The 20017-nt window shown below is 48.4% G+C and overlaps 6 protein-coding genes across 6 annotated transcripts; 3 read left to right on the top strand and 3 right to left on the bottom strand.

Moving 5' to 3' along the window:
* Positions 1-318: 318 nt before the first annotated feature.
* On the top strand, positions 319-6823 carry atg2 (uncharacterized protein; the record flags this gene model as incomplete). Its single annotated transcript, XM_057230157.1, has 4 exons — positions 319-483; positions 588-5777; positions 5832-6752; positions 6806-6823. 4 exons carry the CDS (start codon positions 319-321, stop codon positions 6821-6823), a joined length of 6294 nt encoding a protein of 2097 aa, XP_057085247.1.
* A 1417-nt stretch (positions 6824-8240) lies between these two features.
* Positions 8241-10072, top strand: N7447_005894 (oxidoreductase, short-chain dehydrogenase/reductase family; the record flags this gene model as incomplete). The annotated part of the gene is made up of 3 exons (XM_057230156.1): positions 8241-8685; positions 8750-8832; positions 8888-10072. The coding sequence occupies 3 exons, from the start codon at positions 8241-8243 to the stop codon at positions 10070-10072; spliced, it is 1713 nt and encodes a 570-aa protein (XP_057085246.1).
* Positions 10073-10659: 587 nt separating this feature from the next.
* Positions 10660-11588, bottom strand: N7447_005893 (uncharacterized protein; the record flags this gene model as incomplete). The annotated part of the gene is made up of 2 exons (XM_057230155.1): positions 10660-11195; positions 11231-11588. 2 exons carry the CDS (start codon positions 11586-11588, stop codon positions 10660-10662), a joined length of 894 nt encoding a protein of 297 aa, XP_057085245.1.
* A 1354-nt stretch (positions 11589-12942) lies between these two features.
* On the bottom strand, positions 12943-13420 carry N7447_005892 (uncharacterized protein; the record flags this gene model as incomplete). Its single annotated transcript, XM_057230154.1, has 2 exons — positions 12943-13338; positions 13388-13420. The coding sequence occupies 2 exons, from the start codon at positions 13418-13420 to the stop codon at positions 12943-12945; spliced, it is 429 nt and encodes a 142-aa protein (XP_057085244.1).
* Positions 13421-13923: 503 nt separating this feature from the next.
* On the top strand, positions 13924-14593 carry N7447_005891 (uncharacterized protein; the record flags this gene model as incomplete). The annotated part of the gene is made up of 3 exons (XM_057230153.1): positions 13924-14016; positions 14120-14216; positions 14268-14593. 3 exons carry the CDS (start codon positions 13924-13926, stop codon positions 14591-14593), a joined length of 516 nt encoding a protein of 171 aa, XP_057085243.1.
* A 3853-nt stretch (positions 14594-18446) lies between these two features.
* Positions 18447-19140, bottom strand: N7447_005890 (uncharacterized protein; the record flags this gene model as incomplete). Its single annotated transcript, XM_057230152.1, is given in 3 exon segments — positions 18447-18663; positions 18797-18895; positions 18908-19140. The coding sequence occupies 3 exon segments, from the start codon at positions 19138-19140 to the stop codon at positions 18447-18449; spliced, it is 549 nt and encodes a 182-aa protein (XP_057085242.1).
* Positions 19141-20017: the final 877 nt, after the last annotated feature.

Raw genomic sequence — 20017 nt, 5'->3', positions numbered from 1 at the left:
AACACGAAAGCCATTTGGCAATAGTCCAACTGGTGTAAGCCAATTTTTGTAATTATTGAAATTATTTGGGATATATCACAAGTCAATAAGAAGATAATTGGTCTAATTTGGTGTCAATCGGTGAGTTGGCACGTCGGCGCCTGACTCGGGTCACTTATCGCCTTTATCAGGTGCCGGAACGTCATTGTTGAACATCCCCCCCCCTCTTCACGACTCATCCACTCCGCTTTGTCGGAGCTGGCTGCTTTATTGTTTTCAAGCTATTTTCGATGATACGAGTCCGCACATAAACGAGCCCTGTCCTGGCTCACAGTCACGATGGCATCGTACTTCATGCCATCATTCTTCCAGAAGCGGCTCCTCAAATACGCCCTATCTCGTCTGGGCCTGGTCGACACAGAGGCTTTGGACCTAGATAACTTAGGCATCCGCTGGGGACAACGGTCTACCATCGAGTTGAGGGATATTGGCCTCAAATTAGAAGTGAGTGGATGCAGTGACCCTCCGCGGGCGGCGGGGCGGTCTTTCGTGATCATCAAACGCGACCCATGGAGTAGTGCGGGCTAATTATTTACACTGCGCGATAGAAATTATCGACCTTACTCAATCTCTCTCCGTCGTGCGTGCTGCTCAGCGCCCGAGTTCAGCTTCTTCGAATCACGCTTCCTGCCGATTTCCACAATAGCGGTATTCTTTGTGAGGCAAACGGCATCGACGTACATATCCGGTTATTGTCAGAGGAGCCGGAAAAGGGACAACACGGAAAAGGGAAAGGCGACAAGGATGATTCTTCGGCGGTGCCCACACCGTCTGATCTTGCGGAGTCATTCCTTGAGTCCGAGCCAAAGGAGGAAAGGGAAGAGCTACAAGCCGCAATATCGTCGCAGTCGCAAGTCCTGCCCCACGACCCGTTAGCCTGGTCTGTTGATGATAATGACGAGCTCGGTCTTGGGAGTGAGACTCTATCACTGCCGAGCTTTGTGGCCGGGTTCTTGAAAGGCGTTGTGGATCGATTCCAACTCAAGATAAAAGATGCAGTTGTGCGCGTGGACATGGAGTTGAAGCAAGATGGAATGTCAAAACGGCAACCGGAACATAAGCCGGATCTTGTCGCAGGTCTGTTGAGCATCGGCGAAATCGATGTACACGGGGTATCTGATAAAACCGTTGGCCCGGAGGGTCTTCCTTTTCGACAAGGGAAGCGGCTCATCTCAATTGTCGATATCAATGTTGGTTTGGTTTCCGACCCATCGGTGTTTTCGAACTACTCTCGTTTTGCCGCCCCTCCATCTCCGTCGACGACTATGCGGTCAAAAGGGAGCCAGTTGTCAAGCAGAGCGCCATCACCATCCCCACTGGATCGCTCCATCGAAGAACCTCTTTCGATGACCCAATCAACTATTTTCGAGCCGCCGCAAACTTTCGGCCATTTAAGTACCACCGCAGACAGTTTAGAGGCTTCTACATTTTCCCGCGATGGTCGATTCTCAGACGCCGACTCTGAGTCAGGTAGTCACCGAGGTGGATATCTGGAGGATTCTCAAATATTTGGCGATGACCCCTTCCAAGACAACCCAGGGTACCTAGACTCGGTGATTGACACTCAATTCGATGATTTTGATGATGAGCAGTCACCGGTAATACATCCACAAGAAGACCGACGGGTCGGGAGTGAGTGGAGAAGCCACTTGTCTGGTGGCCCACAAAGCTTGCATCAAAGCTCACAGGCCGAATACCCTGACGAGCCATTAAACCGCTCCGATACCCACCATATGTCCCAAACTTACGACACACATCACAGCCAAATCAGCCCTGAAATTGACGAAATCACGCAACCCCCGCAGCATTACAATGATTACGACGAAAATGAACATAATGAAAGATCACAATTGAACGTATCGTCCCATCCCTCCAGTACATCTCCTCCACGCTCAGAGTCTGACAGCACGGGCTCCCGAGACGGAACCCCAAATGCCGATCTCAACGAGTCTCAGCTTTTCTCCCACGATGAAGCGCAAAGTCTTTACATGAGTGCTATTAGCCAGGATGCGAGTGGGAGCTTCATGCCCCACATGCCAGGCGCATGGGGCTCGTTTGGTGATGCATCAAAGTCTCGAAGTGCCTTTGATGACCGATCTAAAAGCATTGCACCTATTGATCTGGCACAGTCCAGCCAAGTTCAAGACGAAGCAGATTCAAGTTATACAGGCCCATCAGAAGACGGCATAACAGACCAGCATGATTTGGACGGTCAAGCCCAATCTCAGACATTGCACAAGGATAGACCTTCAACTCCATTCTCTCCTGGGTTGCACAGAAGCAATGAAATGAGAAAGTCGGTGTTGAATATTGACAAGATTTTGCTGTGGTTCTCGCCCCCTGATTCCGACGAAGAAGGGTCAGCCGAGCCGTCGTCTATCCCACAAAAAGAGAACAAAGACAGTGACCTAGATGAATCCACAGTTAGCTTCGGGGACTCTGCACCTGAAGAAAGTCTACTTGCCTCTAGAGCCTACAAATCCACGAGGTTCGGAAGAGGCTCTGATGAGCCACGGGCTCAGCCAAGTGCTGGGACTGAACTACCTGAAATTGCCGTGGAAATATTCTCTGCCTTTGTACATTTCGATATTGCAATTGGTTGGCTTCTCACCAAGATAGGACAAAAACTCTCTCATGCTCTTGGTACGGCTGAAAAAGATCCGTTTGAGAAGCAGTCGCGAAAGGACCAACCTGCGCGTACGCCACCTGTTCATCTTATCGTCCATGCGCTTTCAGTAAAATTTATCGAACGTGTTTCGGGGCATGTCTATTCGTCCGACAATAGCGACTCACCTTCTTTTCCTCCCTACAACATGGAAGATGTGATTCTTCGTCTTACTCTATCTGGCCTGGATGCTCACCTTTCGGCTCAAAGTACAGCTACCAAGCTGAATTTCGACGTGTCCAAGTTTGCATTCGGGTTCGCCTCAGAGGATATCATATTTTTTGATGAAAGATTGAAGATGCGTGAATCTACGCGTGATGTTTTATCCCCTTCGCAAGGAGATATCTCTATCTCTTTGGCCAAGTCGGCAGGTCTGGCCAAGGTTGACATCTCCACGCTGCCTCTTCACATCAATCTCAATATACAGCGTCTGGAAGAGGTTCTAGGCTGGATGGGTGGCCTGAGCACCATTCTTGAACTTGGCAGTTCCATGTCATCTGTGTCTACAGTCAAAGGCTGCCCGCCACCTTCCAAACAGCGCCCCCGCGGTGTGCATTTTGAGACACCCGCCCCGGCTGTTGACACGACCAAGGGCACGTCAACCCTATGGAAAGTCAATGCCCGACTCGGTGCCATCCTGTTGGATATTACTGGAGAAGCACATTGCCTTCAAATCTCCACGACCGCCGTCAAAATTGTCAGCAGGTTTGAAGGGATTGGTATTCAAATAGACAAGGCGAAAATGATTGGACCCCTTTCAATTGATGATGCCTCAGCTGATGCTCCCGCGAAAATCACCCTGAACAATATCCGCCTTGAGTTCCTTTTCGCCCCGAAGGAGGTTGACCTCGATCGTCTTTTGACTTTGATTACCCCATCCCAGGACAAATTCGAAGCGGAAGATGATATCATGCTAGACACATTATTGCGCCAGCGACGGCAAGGATCTGTTCTTCGCGTGACAGTGGGGCGCTTGGAAACGTTCATTTCAGACACCAGTGGGTTAGAGCCTCTCTCGTCTCTTGCTGTTGAGCTGAGTCGGCTTTCCAATGTCACCAAGTATTTGCCAGAAGATGATCGCCCTGGTATCCTCACCCTGGTACTGGTCTGTGACTTCCAAGGGCACGTCCACATCGGTGGAGAGGTTGGGGACATCCAAAGTCAACTTATCGATATTGAAGTTGCACACATCACCATGCCTTCGCTCACTGCGGCCCAGATTGGAAGCATGACCGTCAGTCGGAATAACGACGAAGAGCTGGTGGGGCATGCCCTGTGGCCGCCAAACAAATCTCAGGATCCAGACCAGTCCTATCCACCGGTCCTCATGGCTCGTTTCATACCCGATGAGATGGATCCTACCTACAAGGTCAAACTGCACAATCTCCTTATTGAGTACACGGTGCCATCAGTGACAGCCTTCCTTGGATTGGGTGGCGACAAGATGAGCGGAGAGTTGGCCAGTAGTATGGTCAACTCTATCGCCAACCTTGCAGAGCACTCAATCCCCTCATCTTCTATGACAGGGCGACCAATGTCGAATGAATCCACTTCCTCGACAAAGCCAGTCAAATTGGCTGTTGTATTCCGAGATTGTGTTCTCGGTCTAAACCCTCGCAATTCTCCTGCAAAAGGCCTTGCAGTCCTCACCAATGCCAAATTCGAAGGAAGTATGTATGGAGGAGAATCCGCGGAAGCATCGTTGGATATTAGGAAAGCCTCGCTCATGATCATCGACGACGTGTACCATGAGGGTGCTTATAACCTGCACCAGCGTGCATCAGTCGTTCCCCAAGACACCCAGGCTCAAGCGTATATTGATAAAGGCTATGTGCCTGTTTCTTCCATCTCATCGGCCACCGCTAGTGTCAAGCTGACCAGCGCTGAGGATGGAACAAAGTCTTTGGACGTAGAGCTGAGAGATGATCTGTTGATCCTTGAGACCTGCGCGGATTCCACCCAGACGCTCATCAGCATCATGAATGGACTCCAGCCTCCAACTCCACCGAGCGTCGATGTCAAATATCGAACAGAGGTGATGCCCATCCAAGATATGTTTGCCTCGTTCACCGGGGACGCATTTGCGGCTAATCCCACCCTCCCCAATGATAATGATCTGGCAACTATCTCCGAAGAATCATCTAGTGGAGATCAGCTGACCGACGAACTTGAATATGTCAGCGATTTCTATCCCGTAAAGGGCGGCTCTGGTGGTGTGGGCATTGAAGGTATGGAAGTGGGCTCCAATGAATTGCTGGACAGCTTCCATTCCCAATACCAAGTATCTTCCAGTATGACGGAATTGGACTTCCAGGAGGATCATTTCGCAAAGAAATCAGCTGTGGGTGGAACTGCTCATCGGTGGGACTCTACTCAGAACACCTACGGCCTCACCAACGACACGAAGCTCGAGCGGAGTCCTTTGCGTGTGCGCGTTCGGGACGTGCATTTCATCTGGAATCTCTTTGATGGATATGACTGGCAGCGCACCCGTGACACAATATCCAAAGCCGTCAAGGATGTAGAAACCAAAGCCACAGAACGCCGTTCCAGGGGCTCGCGGATGTCAGCTTCTGCAGAAGATGAAGAGGAGTCTGTTATTGGCGATTTCCTCTTCAACTCCATTTACATCGGTATTCCAGCCAACAAGGATCCACGGGAACTTCACCGCGAGATCAATCATGACATCGATGATTTCACCAGCGAGACCGGGAGCTATGCAACGACCACTACCGTGACTGGGGCTGGGAGTCACCAGGGCCGATCTACCGCTAAGAGGGAAAAGAAATTACGCTTGCACCGGAGCAAACACCACAAGATGACGTTTGAGTTGAAGGGTGTCTCTGCCGATCTGATTATCTTCCCGTCGGGCTCAGAAGAGACGCAGAGCTCGTTAGATGTGCGGGTCAAGGATCTGGAAATCTATGACCATGTTCCAACATCTACATGGAAGAAGTTCGCAACATACATGCGGGAGGCTGGCGAAAAGGAGAGCGGGACAAGCATGGTTCACCTTGAAATTCTGACTGTGAGACCTGTGCCTGAGCTAGCTGCATCTGAGATTGTTCTCAAAGTTTGTTACCCAAGTCGTCCATTACTCAGCACCAGTTTCTAACTTGACCCCTAGGCCACAGTTCTACCCCTCCGGTTGCATGTTGACCAAGATGCTCTCGACTTTATGAGTCGGTTCTTCGAGTTTAGAGATGAGTCCGCCAAACCATCAGATACCCCGGGCGACGTTCCATTCTTGCAGCGAGTAGAGATCAACGCCGTGCAAGTCAAATTAGACTTCAAACCTAAGCGGGTTGACTACGCAGGACTCCGGTCCGGCCGCACAACTGAGTTTATGAACTTCTTCATCCTGGATGGCGCCGACATGGTGCTACGACATGTGATCATCTACGGAGTGTCCGGATTCGATCGGATGGGTCAAACGCTGAACGACATCTGGATGCCAGATGTCAAACAGAACCAACTGCCCGGTGTGCTTGCCGGTCTTGCGCCGATCCGCTCCCTTGTCAACGTGGGTGGCGGCGTGCGCGACCTGGTCGTCGTCCCGATGCGCGAGTACCGAAAGGACGGCCGAATCGTGCGCAGCATCCAAAAGGGCGCCTTGGCTTTCGCCAAAACAACCTCCAACGAGCTGGTCAAACTCGGCGCCAAACTCGCCATCGGCACACAAACCGTCCTCCAAGGCGCAGAGGACCTACTGACCCCCAACGCACCCGCCTTTGACGACGATTCCCTCGACGAAGACGAAGCAAAAAAGATCTCGTTGTACGCCGATCAGCCGGTCGGGGTAGTACAGGGACTGCGTGGGGCATTCAGCGGCCTCGAGCGCGACCTGCTCCTGGCACGCGATGCGATCGTCGCCGTACCTGGCGAGGTGGTTGAGAGTGGGAGCGCCAAGGCTGCCGCAAAGGCCGTCTGGAAGCGTGCGCCCACGGTCATCCTCCGACCCGCTATTGGAGTGTCCAAGGCCGTGGGACAAACTCTGCTTGGTGCGGGAAATACCCTTGACCCGAGCAATCGGCGCAAGATGGAAGACGTACGTGTTTCCCATATTTGGTTGTGGCTGTGACTGACTCATGTTTTTTTTAGAAATATAAACGGTACTGAGAGTGGACTTGAGATCTACAGGACCTTGCATACTAGGTACATACGTGCATGGTCGGTCCCTTTTGTTTTCTTTTTTTCCTTTTTGATTTCTTTCGTTTTCTGAGTTCATTTTTCCTCCCTTTTCTTCATTCGATACCACATCACTAGCGCATCTTAAATTGCTCTTTCTCTTTTTTGATACTTCAAGTCATTTTGAGCTTCTGCATGATCTGGGAGTTTTGTTGAATCAAGCGGGGATCTTTATCCAGATCGATTTCTACGGATCCACCAAGTACCAGCAGCAGGGGCATACCGATCGCAGTTCGTAACGCGGTCCGAGTATACTCCTTTGGGTAGTTTGCCACCCATTCTGTATCAGTAAACCCGGAGATTGCGAAGTATGGATCACCTGGGGCAGCAAGGCAGAAATCCGTTTAAATTGCATGCATCATGCATGTGAAACACACAAACCTGGGGGTTGCAGTCGTATTACCTTGGGATATTACATATGAGTTGGCATATGCATGCGTGCCTTGTTTATTCCAGGTACGAGATGCCCGACCACGGAAGGGAAAAGAGTAAAAAAAAAGTAATCCGGCCCAACCCAGAATCACATGACCTTGCATCAACGGTGCATCACCGTACCGAAGAACTGGGAGAATGACCAAGTCATGATGTTGGCAGTGGAGACGAAAAATCTCTCTTATCGCCACTGTGTTTGAACCGGCCAATCATGCGTGTTACAACCGCCACAGCCCAAAGGTGGATTACTAGGTCCTCAGCCGCTCAGGGCTTTCTTCTATACGACTGGTTCTGGGCTCAGAGAGGCGTTCATGAGATGTGGATTTGAGGTGGATGATTGGTTGGAGATGGAAACGGGAGGGTGGGCACTAAAGACTAGAGGGTCACTAAAGTCACTAAAAATGCCCTGTAGATCGAGGCTGAGATCATCTGCAAGTGATTTGGGCATCCCTTTGAATCACATTGTATATTAAAGACCAGATTCAATATCTTGACCGACTTTTCCACCTTGGCTTGACGAACCATGGGTTTCCCCAACTGGTCTGGACCTTCTTTCTTTCTCTTCTACTTCTAATGAGCCTAATTGGACCGGCCTAGTCGGCTTCCCCGTTTGGTTCGAGTTTGCCTGGACTGGTTACTTCATGGATAAAAAAACGGATACTTTGTATATCCAGGTACATTCCGTTCGTCCTGGTTTATATTCTCTTATTTCTACCTTGCAGTCTTGTGATTCATCTCTTGCGACCGTATCTCTATCCCTTGCGGCGTCTGACGAATCAAGTTCGGTGTGGAGAAGTGGGTTTGGATCTACTACATCGGATATGTCGACAACCTAAACCGGCGGTCCGAGAACAGAATCCGAGAACAGAATCCGAGAACAGAACTTCACAGCAATGAGATTCGCAATTGGCAAAAAATGAACGAAAACTTCTACTCCGCTGCCAATGATACATGGCACGGTGAGCTGCTGGACAGCCCCATCTGCCACAAATGTCTCGAGATACATGACCGTCATGCATGTACTTCTCTCTCCAAACCCCTTTCGGTAGACTCGGCAGACGCTTTGTCCCTCCCCCCTCGATCCATCAAATCTCGTATCACGGGGGTCCTTTCTATCCACGATTACCACAAGTTTCTCTCCAAATCTGCAGACCGCATTGGCGATCCTGTCGATCAGACAGGAAAGAAGTTGAAGCGCAAGACTGCTGCATTGCATTTGAATCGCCCGTCCGCACTTCCCATTTCTTATCCTGTATCTATATCCTCCGTGGCATCAAGTCCTCCGCCGCTCTCTCCGTCCTACTCCCACAGCATCGTCTCCCAGTGGAGTGAAGAGCCTGAGCTCGGGGAAGCCCAGACTGGTAAGCTTCTTCAATTGACTTTCTTCGATTAAACCTCCGGCAATCTTGATTGACAGTTCAATAGTTCATTACCAAGCCGCCCAAAGCCCACGAATACCTGTTGTCTCGGATCTCGGGACTCGTGCTAGACCTAATAGGAAGCGATTGGTAAGTAGACTTGAAACACCTCAGGAAAGAGCCAACTCACTGATAAAAGTTTCAGAATACCTTTCGTGAAAAGCTTCAACAAAGGGCCCAGGCGCAAGCGGAAGAAGCTGAGCGTGCCTCCAAAACTCAATCCTCGGACTCGATGCTGGCCAGTACGCAGGCCGTGGCCACCGTCTCGCACGGTGGTGCTTGCTTTGAGATCCTGAATCCGCGCAAGTCGCTGGATCTAGCACGCATCGTCTCATACATTGAAGACGTCGACAATTGCTCCGTGGTCTCATCAGACAATCAGCGAGACTCTACTTTCTCCATCGAGCAAGGACTGGACCGGGTGTCCCTGTCCCAATTCACCGATGCCTCATTGCCATCATTTTGCTCAACCAAATCGTTGTACACCTCCGTCCCAGCCGATCTGCCAACACTAAAAGGTCAACCGACGGACATGGCGTCGTCTTCCCCGGGAATCCATGACCGCGTCCGGTCTCTATCAGACTACTCTATCAATGAACAAAGCTTCAACTACTGGAGCCGACCTGTACAGCAAACTGAAAAACACGATCTGCGTATCGATACACACAACCACCCAAGCAGTGACAGAGACTCCCCGCAATTACCACACATGACCTCCATCACGGAGGAATCCAACCTCCCAAACCTAGACTTCACCCACCGATCCTCCACCCCATCAACGCAAACCTTCTACTCAGAGAGTGAGATTGGCGAACCCGGCTCCCCCGTCTACGCCAACGGCGACTGGGCCCAAGTCGACGACCGCGACAGAGGCATCCTGTTCGACCTACCAGAAGACGCAACAACACCCGGCCACCACGACTTCTCATCCTCACAAGAACCCGAACCACAAACACCCCGCGAAAGCCCCCTCGACACACCAAGTGGCTCGCCCATGCAATCACCAATCTACTCCTCCTTCGACTCCGCCTACCCCTACCCAACCTCTATGTCCACCTCCAAACTCCCCCACTACTCCGCCCCCTTCGATCCCTATACCTACGACCCGGTGTACCTCGACCCACACGTCCAGTCCGTCCTCGCAGCCGCGAACGCCGAGACGATGGGGTTGCGGGGAAATTCTGCACGCGCACTGGATGAGCTGCAGCGAGGGGCGCGAACTGGCGAGACCAGTCCGCGATTTGAGTTCCAGCGGAGAAAGAGTGATGAGAGGAAATCGGCTCAGAGAAAGGGGTTGAGGAAGTTCTTTAGTTGGAAGCATGGGAGTTAGGGAGTTCTGTGAACTTCTGGTACTCCCGGGATTCTGCGAATCGGCAGCTGGCTGTGTGTGTGTGACTTGAACCGGGAATTCGGTTGTAATTTACGTCTACGTCTATTGTGATTATCAAGAGCGTGGCGCTTGGGTGTTGGATGGACTGGCTGGACACAGCTCTTGATTCTTTTCTTTTGTTTCTTTTCTTCTCTTGGAGGGCTTCTTTCTCCCTCGGCCTTTATTACTTTTTTATTACCTTTTTCTATTCTGAGTCTGAGACTCATATTGTATCCATATCAATTCATATTTGATGATTGTCAACATTCCGGTCGTTTTCAACTTCTGGCTTTATTATCAATTGCGTCTTGGATTAGCATTAACCTTTGTAAATTGAATTCAATAATCAGCAACGATCACGGCTACAATTAATGCATATAACCAGGAACATACTAACTACAACTAAAGAATATGTCAGAATGCTAGTTCGATAATGGTCAGCATTCTAGTCGCACGATCATCTCAATGGAAGGAATGTTTATAAGGGTATCAAAATCGTGTATATACAATTCCAATCCATGGAATGCACTAATCTAAACCCAACACACTCAATTATCATCCCTCTCAACCATCGACGCCAAAGCCGCACTAACAAGACTCTTCCTCCTAAGCCCCTGCTCATTCCTCTTCCCCGTAAAGGCCCCATAATGACTCTTCTCAACCCGACTCGCCAAAACAGCCCCAGAAGAACTCTTCCTGCGTCTCCCTTCCGCACCCCCCTCAGGCCCAAACCGACTCCTCGCAAGCGTGACCGCCTTCCTCCGCGGCGACGACCGCGGCGGCAACGAACTAGGATGACAATCGTCTTCGTCACAGAAGTCCCCAGAAATAGGAGACGATTCATCTAGCAACGAGCGCTGCATTGCCTCCACCTCCGACTCATTGCATTGCAATCTGGAGATCTGCTGGCGCTGCATGCGCACGTCTTGGTGGTACGGCTGCGGCTGCGGGTAGAGGGGATGGCCGAGGCCGAAGTCTGGTAGGTCTGAAAGCAGGTCCGGGGGGTTAAAGGTTGGGCTTGTTGTTGATGAGGCGGAGGGGGAGGAGTAACAGTCGCCGATGCTGTCGTCGGAGTGGTCTGTGTCTGGGGGTGTGAGGACAGTTCGAACGCCTGGGTACCGGCGCGAGCCGGGGTGTGTCTCCCGTCTCGGGATCGGGATTGGGGCTGCTGGGATTGGAGTTTGTTTGTTGGTGCCAGGGTGTGTTCGTGGAGTTTTTGGGTTAGGGTTGAGATGGAGAGGCGTCTGTGGTCTGAGTCATAGGGGAAGGGGACGGATGTTGGGGGTTGTTGGTTTCGGTGGAAGTGGGAGCGTGAGCGTGAGATGTTGCGGAAGCGTTGCGATTGTGGTGATGGACAGCGCGAGGAGAGGGGAGATATTAGATTGCTGTCGCTGTCGACCATTAGGCGGTCGTCGGCGTCGAGGGCCAGGCGGGAGGGTCGCGAGGACGGCGAGGTGAAGGAGAAGTCTTCGAACATTTTCTCCGATACTTGGTGGACTCGGGCGACGTGGTTTTCGGGTAAATATAAAGGATGGGATGTATGGTGATGTTTGATCTGCGTTCCTTTGATTGCCGATGTGGTTGGGGATTGTCGGCCTTTGAGGGTTGCGATATGCGTTTCGTGTCGGGGATTGACCACCTACACTTTAAGAGGCAGGGTACACGGGTACGTACAGTGTATGGTTTTCGAATGATATAGCGGCGATTTTATTTGCCCCTCGGGAAAAAAAAATTGCATGTCGACCACTGGTTGAGGTTGAGGCGAATTCCCACGTGATCGGGAACCACCATGCCGCATAAAGCCACACTTTAGTATGGACAGGGGTATCTGTTGAATTTTTTTGGTTGGTTTTGGGGTTTGTACCAAAATAGAGGGTTCAGTGGAATTTCGAGTTCAGATCAATGAAGTATACGTCGCTTTTTTCGCGTTTATATCCCTGCAAGTCTATCAAGACCCTGGTTCTTAAGTGCATGTCGATCTCATGTGGATACTCGTGCCCTAAGTTGATATGCATCCGGAACTGCGAGTGGACTCCACGTATAGATAGTATGGTAGTAAGGTAGAATTGATCAGATACATGTTCGATTTTGGGTTTGTTTGATCTCCAGGCAATTCTCTAGGTCTGTGGTCTATATTCAGAGATGCAGAATCTCCATGCAACAACGATCAGATCCTACATATATATGTATGAGATGTCTAGAACATCCTGTCTGCTAAACAACACTTATCCTTTATATTTTTATTTATCTATATAATTTTTGTACATGTGTTGTATTAGTCTCTTCGATTGTGGTGGGCATGTTGATTTTCGAGTGTGGGCGTGACTGGATAGACCGTAAATTGAGCGAGACAGGGCCAATCAGAGTTGGATGGGCTCTCGGTGTCATGGGATCTTGAGATATCCTGGTCCTAATATGTGCTGTATGACTTGTTTCATACATTGGAATTGGAATTAAAATGAAATAACCAACCTCAAGAGCGAGTTCCAAAACAGACTATTGACATGTACCCATCTTAAGACGTATTACCAGGTGACTGCCACACTGTTGTCGATTATTATTTTTTTAAAAAAAGATGACGAAACTAACAGGGGAATGGCGAATCTCCTCTGCTTCGTAACTCTCAATCTCTTCTGTTCGCAACTGTTTCCTGGCGGATTTCAACGCCGCGGTCTCACGGGCATAATCTCTTTCAACTGATGTTTCTTAGGTTCCTTGCCTTGTTGGTGACGTCTTGGCCCTGTTCCTCGTCCGCATTGAGCGGGGGTACGCGCGTCATCCAGCAGACCTGTGAGCATATGCCTAGTAAGGACGTTGCCCAGGGCCGCGATCTAATTCTCGCTAGCGTTCATGTGTTCATCGTATGCGTGGCATTTCTCCAAGCTGTCACTGTAGGTACGTAGGGTTTGGTGGGCCTCAGGTGTGTCGAGTTCCCTGGTGTACTTCTCTAGAATCCATACCATACGAGAGTCGATGCTGTCGCAGGCGGCCACGAGTGCGGGATCGAAATCCTTAAATAGGTCGCGGACGTGTGTAGTGGGCGAAGCCCATTTTGCCTTCTTTGCTGTGCATACAAATGTTGATACCGAGTCCAATACTAACAGCCAATAGAAGCTGCCTATGAAGCCGCTGAGCAGGCTGCTGAGCAAGCCGGAGAGGGACCCGCAGCTGCAAGCTTCTCTCTCCCCGCTGACACCCGTCCCATAACTCTTGAGAAGAGTACCGTACTAGAGATGGGAGGATGAGGAGATGGGAGAAGACAATGCCGAGGCTGACTTTGGCCCTGCAGAAACCATGACCCTTGTCCATCGGGACAAGACTTATTTCTAGTGTAGCCCGAAGTCATGCGTCCAATCAAATTCCATTCCCCTTTATCTATCATTCTTTTTGTTCAAAGGCTGGTTATCTTTGAGGATCTTCCCATATGGGCTTGTGACAAGTCCTTTGTTAACACGTCTATAGCTCTCATTTGTAAGAAGTACAGCACTCAATCCCGAAATTTGACTTATGCTTCGCAGTCTTATAGAGGTTGGATAAAGACATAATTGTAGTTGAAGAGGTCGCTGAGAAATATTACGCTAATACATACTGACTCTATCGGTTGATACAACCAATTCTTGATTGGAAAGGAGACAGGAGTCACCTAAAGAGTTTCCCACATATACAATCAAAGAGGTCTCAGTCCATGAGGAAGCTGCTCGTGTTTCGAAACTCCCCACGCGTAGCAACTTTCTATTCTTCTCTTCTCTTCTTCGCATCTCATCCCATTCACATTTCATCAATACAACCACTACCCACCAAAACCCATCAACATGGAAGGCCCTACATCCACCGGGGAGACCCCCCAGAAGAAGAAGCAGAACGCATGTTTACGACGTATCCTGCGAAAGCAGGGAGCAGAAGTTGTAAGTCTCCTATCTTCGACAGTCTCAACCTGTCGAACATCCTGATTGTCATGCCATCTATCTCGTGTATAATTTGGTTTAAGCTTACATTCTATTTACAAAGCCTCCTGTCCCCCCTGGCACATACGACCCCGATCTCCCCCCAAAGCGCAAGCGGACCCACCGTAAGCCCGGTCGACATACGGCTAACAAGCGCAAGAGTATGCGTCGCACTGACGTTTCTTGATGATTGGATGCTAACAATATATAAGAGATTTCCGCTGCCGCTGCTGTCCCCACTGATGAGGGCAATGAGTCGTCGACATTAGACGACTCATCTGCCGCCGGGCCCGCTGACTCGCGCCCTCACTCTCCTGCCTCTGGGACCGTGCCTTCCACTGTTACTTCCCGTCCCACTGTGCCTTCCCCTACTCTTGTTTCGCCCGCTGTAGCTCTTACCTCCCCGTTGGCAGAGAAGGCTGCCATGATTGACGATGGGCGTGAGTCTGAAAATGTGGTCTGGGACCCTGTGGATCCCTTGGGTCTTTTCGATGAGTTGGAGGGACCGTTGGACTGGCCATCCGAAGGGCTGTTTTAAGCTCCCCATCCTTTTTTTGCCGCGAATAAGATTCCCCAGCGTACTGGCAATTCCCCTAAATCTTCATTATCGTCGTTCTTTACCATTTTCAGTCCTTGCAATCTGTAATCGATCATAACTCGGAGGCCCTTTATTAAATTATGTCAACTTTTGTAGTAGAGATAGCGGAGACATAACATAGAGAAACAAGTTCAAGTAACTAGATACATAATTTGCCAGGAACTAGACAATTTGCGTATGACAAGTGTGAGAACTCCGTATGGTTGCATCAACTAAGTGCTGTGTAGTCGCCTGGCCGGTTGTTGGATCTTATGTTTGAGTAGCAGGTCTTCAGAATGGGGCGACGTTAACAATAGACGGTTTGTAGTGAACCGTGACAACAACACCAGTATTGCTGCTGGTATTCATCTTGTGTCTTCTGCTTCTGGTATGTGTATTGTTCATTGGATTGGCGGGTGGTCAGGGTGTGTTGAGAAAAGCGTTATTGAGGTTTGGATTTTGCGAAAAGGACCCGGACCACAAGTTGCTGTCAAGAATTACGCACTCTTGTCGGTAGATTTGTTCACTTTTTTCCCCCCATCTCTGGTGTTTTCCTTTATGCATACCTCTAAAAGAAGTGTCCCATCTTGATCAAGCGAGTTGAAAATAACATAACGCTCTACCGAGGTATTGACTTTGTATTTACAATATATACGTAGCCATTACAGTCCTCAAGGCCACGTCTTTTATTCTTCAGGTGCTAAAACTTCAGTGAGAACTAACATTTGCAATATCACGTGATCGAGATGCCCTAAGTCGCGTTTACAGAGGGTGCAATATGACAACATTAGGTTCTGTTTTGTTTACAGAGAAATCATAAGAAATATTAAGCAAGACCTAAATAGACAGATATATAGGTGCATGACGTAATGTGAGAATGGGCTTTGAATTGCCGAAGAAACTAGAAGCTGAAAATCCAAGCATCTGTTGGCTAAATATTGAAGTCGGTGTCAGTAGTAGTTGAGAACTCAGGAGTGGCCTAAGCGGTGGATCGCGCACGAATAGGTTCAGCCCAATTCAAGACTGCCCTCTCTCGGCCCCCTGGGCCCAAACCCTGAAGACTGGACTCACCATTTCCTTTTTTTCTTTTCTCAAAACAGCATGGTATTCGTGTAATGGGTTTAAGATGGGTACATATCAACCATCTCATTTCGAGACTCGCTCCCAGTACTGACCATTTATTTTTAATTCTAACATATGAGGCTCCTCGTACCTATTAGGACTAGGACCCTAATATCCTTTGGCTAGTGTTCAGAAATCCACAACTTCGACAATCAGTCTTGAAGTCATGGACAGCTTCCTCATTAACTAAGAATTATCTGTTTGCGCGCATGAGAAACTTTTTTAGGTGACTTCCTCTTTCTAATCAACAACTGTTTGTCTTAATCGACGGAGTCAATAACACCCTGGTATATATCCCAGCAACCTCCTCAGGTACAAATCTTTCTTTTAACTTAACTCTATAATAATGCAAGGCATATGTATACCTTTGAGACTAGGTGTAGTAGTTTCTACAATGCAGGGCTATTCACGTGTGTACAAGGACTTGTCACAAGGCCATATGGAAGAGTCACCAAAGATACATAACCAACCCTTGAGCAGAGGGAAAGGTAGAGGACCGTTATCAAAAGGTACGAAATTTGATTAAATGTATGAACTGGGCTTAACGTATAGATAGAAAGCGGTGCTGATAAGGGAGAGTCTCCGTCACTACAGTGATTGAAAATGAAGAGAAACCTTATGTACAAACCTACATGCAAGGAGTTACTAAAATCAGAACTACGGGAAGTGGGATGGGGGATGGAGTGAGGGTGTTGGTTAAATATCAAATTCAGTGTAGTAGTAATCAGCAAACCCGAGGTAGTCTATTTGGTAGCTCGGTCATGAGCCATGCCTGCTCTAGACTACCTAATTAGGTCACCCCACATGGGCTCGTATCCTGAGACCGCAAGTCGCAGGCTGATTGATGTTCGCTATTCCTCTGCTGGATTTGTTCATCCTTTTCCCCCCACTCTTTTTTTAAATCTCTAGCATCCTCTACTCCCTGTCACTTCTAGATCATAATCAAAACTTATGTAGAAACCTATGAAGACATTTTGCTCAAAGCAGAGGTTAGTTAGGGCCAAACTGCCACACGATTGAGGTTTATCACCTTTGAAGACTGCCCTGGCCATGGGTGGGTTCTTTTTTGTCAAAACAGCATCGCAGTCATTTGGTAAAATGCGTTATCAGGCCTCTTCTAGCAACTCGTTCCCAAAGTGTAATCTTTTTTATATTCCAATGTATGAATCTCATTCGCACCTATTAGAACTAGTAGATATTAAAGGCTGGCGACTTACGTATGTAAATGGTCCTCGTGTAATTATCCCCATAACAAATCAGGATAAGATAATCTAAGGCTATGGATGTTTTATTTCTGATATTTTTGTATGTATTCTGTCATTACCTGAGCAGGCCATATCTTGCACATGAAGAGAGCACAAAGCCCGCCTGCTCATTTGATGACAGAACAGAAATCTTGATCTTGGTCTCAGCTCATTCACGGTGTCATGGACTTGGAAACATCCCATGATGCCTATGTACTCGACCTTGGAGCCCACCGAAAAGCCCACCCAGCAAAGCCCGGATATCAGGACTGAGCCAAGTATCCAAAAATTGAATGCCACATTGTCTTGGTTGACACCAGAATAAGTGTAGTAAATCAGATCCTATTCATATCGAGATGTGATAGCCCCCGGAGACAAGTTTGGTCGCAAGGCGACAGCAGACATAGTCCCAAACTCCAGTGTGCAAGTGGTCCGTGAAGGCACCCCGGATGTACCCCACTATTTGTTTCGCCAGTCTTGTTGGAGAAAGTCTTGCTTTTAGTTCACGGGGAGTTGGAGCTTGCTGGCAGGTTCCGCAGATGTAACAGGACACGAAATGACAGACGACGCATAGTGGAGCATATCTATTTAGCAAACATCGTCAATAGAAGGTGCTATATTCGAAAAAGTAATGATACTTACAGTAAGGCGACTCTTTTGACGTTTCAGTCCAATGGCAACATGTGTGGTGGGCACACAGAGTATCCCATTCGGAGGATTGAAAACCGCTATCAAAGGGTTCTCGACATGGCAGATCATTTTTAGTCCCATTCAGCAATGAATTCAGCCTCGACAAACTCCCCAACTAGTAGTCAGCATATGGACTCCAGCCAAATTGTTAATGAAATTTGGTTGCTGCCTGCCGAATGTGGGAAGTGGAAAGGTGAAAGAGAGAATAAAACTGGAAAAAGAGGAAAGGGAGACGAGCACGAGCAAACGAGTCGGACTGGGTTTTGTCCCCACGCCTTTCTATACGCTCTACCATTTGCTCTTCGTGTACAAACGGACAAACTGTATATGTATTACATGAATCGCAGGAGATCCATTGTTAGCGAGATAAGCTCAAAATCAGGACAAACTACAGTTAAATTGCACTACAATGCTAGGTAACCGTAAATTTGGTGATAAGACCGGCTACTCTTCCAATTTCAAGCGTCCTTTTTACCGAATCATAGTCATCGACCTCACACGTGATATGTTTCGGCCCATTATTCCGTATGCTCGCTGAGAACTCATAGTTGCTTAGAGATCTGCTCGCCCTTCACTCAGGGCACTCAGGGTAGACAATCAGGGATGTCGTCATGTCTCGTCTTTTGTGTTATCCGATTATAACCGCCAAATCCAAAACAGGAAAGGTCCTTCTACTAGTCGCTAGACCGTACTCAAGTCAACTGTCTCAATACGTAAAGAGATCTTTGGTCTATAAGTGATCATAAGATGATCGTTTCTTACAAATCGATTAATTGGATAGCCATATCTAGCTTTTTGGCAGGACTAGAACTACTCTTCACAGACGATTCGTTCCCACAAAGAAAAGTGCTGCTCATCTTCTCAGCCTCTTCATATCTCTCCTCCAGTAGCATAGCGATAAGATCCTCGCGTTTATTTCCCATCGCCTCAGTAGGGAGGCTTATCCGAGCGTTCTTAGACAGGATAGAAGCTGCTCTATCTAAGGTCTGCAGAGATCCACAGCACTTCTGTTGATCTAGAATATATTAGCGATAAGAAGAGTATCAAGGGAATTTGTGGACAATACCGAGATTATTCACATTATTCGGTGTAAGGCCATATAGCGTACGGAAAAGATTGCCATTCGGTGCTGCTTTTCTGGTAGCGCCCAGTGACTACCATGGCATCGGATCGCACATCACCGCCGTGGATAACATCCTTATTCAGTCTGCGGATTTACTTCTTCCGGTATTCTGTGTCCTTGTTCAGCGCATCTCGCACCCATGTGGAAATGGTCCTTTGAAGGATATCCAGATAGCTCTGGCGATGAGATTCGAGTTTCCTGATCTTATCGTTCATTTTTACCATCTCTGCACGAATGCCACGCATTTCCGCAAGAAAGCCGAAGCTGCCTTCGTTGGCAGCTATTCTCTGCTCAGCATCGTATTGCAGCAATGGCACCTCCTTGACCATTTTTTCCACACAGGCGCCAAGAGGGTTTTCCTTATCCCCAACTGAATTATGGTAGGCGATCTGGTTGTGACTCTATAGTAAAAGTGGATTAGTCAAAGCTCTCATGCAAAGGGAGGGAGATGCGAAGTGGACTCTACCATTCCTTATAGGTTAGGGTTCAGATTAGTTATAGGCTTTTTCTGAATCCCACCGGTACGAAGGGGCATAGCTCTCAGGGTCGTATGCACTCATTTTTTTATCTAGCCTGAAGGTTTAGGTCTAATCCTGTAGCCTGTCGCCAGAATTTCTGCTACGGGTTATGTAGTGAAAGATATATACTTTTGACAATGACACAACTGTGAAGTAAAAGTGAAGTAAAGGTGAGAGAAAAGTGAGAGAAGGGTCATAGATCCTTCGCTCTCGGAATGGATTAATGATTTACAATATATCGTATGAAGAGGTGTAAGAGGGGTGGTCTATATTTAGGCCAAACTCGGCCATCAGAGCATCGAATGGGTGTATACGACCCTGAGCGCTATGCGCCTTCGTACTTACCCTATGCTCCACGAGCCGATCATTCCTGAGGCGGCAGTTTTACCGTCACCTAGATTATTTTTTATATGTGCACAAGTATGTACATCCTCATGTTGGGTACCACATATATGTTTTCATAGTTATCATAGTAGCTTTGCCTGAACATCCCAGGTTGTACCTAGAAAAGTTGCTTGCATAAAGTATGCTTTTGTTTCCACCTTTCTCTGCCATCTACCCATAAAATCGAGAAGGGGGAGAACATATCTTAAACAGATCTATGTTATAAACAGAATATCTGAGACCACAAAAACAGACTACTAAAAAGACATCACACGGCCGCATAGGCGGCCGTCTACTCTTGTGA

This window comes from Penicillium robsamsonii, assembly GCF_028829455.1.
Source record: "Penicillium robsamsonii strain IBT 29466 chromosome Unknown utg000003l_segment0_segment0, whole genome shotgun sequence".
Taxonomy (NCBI): Eukaryota; Fungi; Ascomycota; class Eurotiomycetes; order Eurotiales; family Aspergillaceae; genus Penicillium; species Penicillium robsamsonii.
Note: the sequence above shows the minus strand (reverse complement) of the source record. Positions and strands in the feature narration are given on the sequence as shown.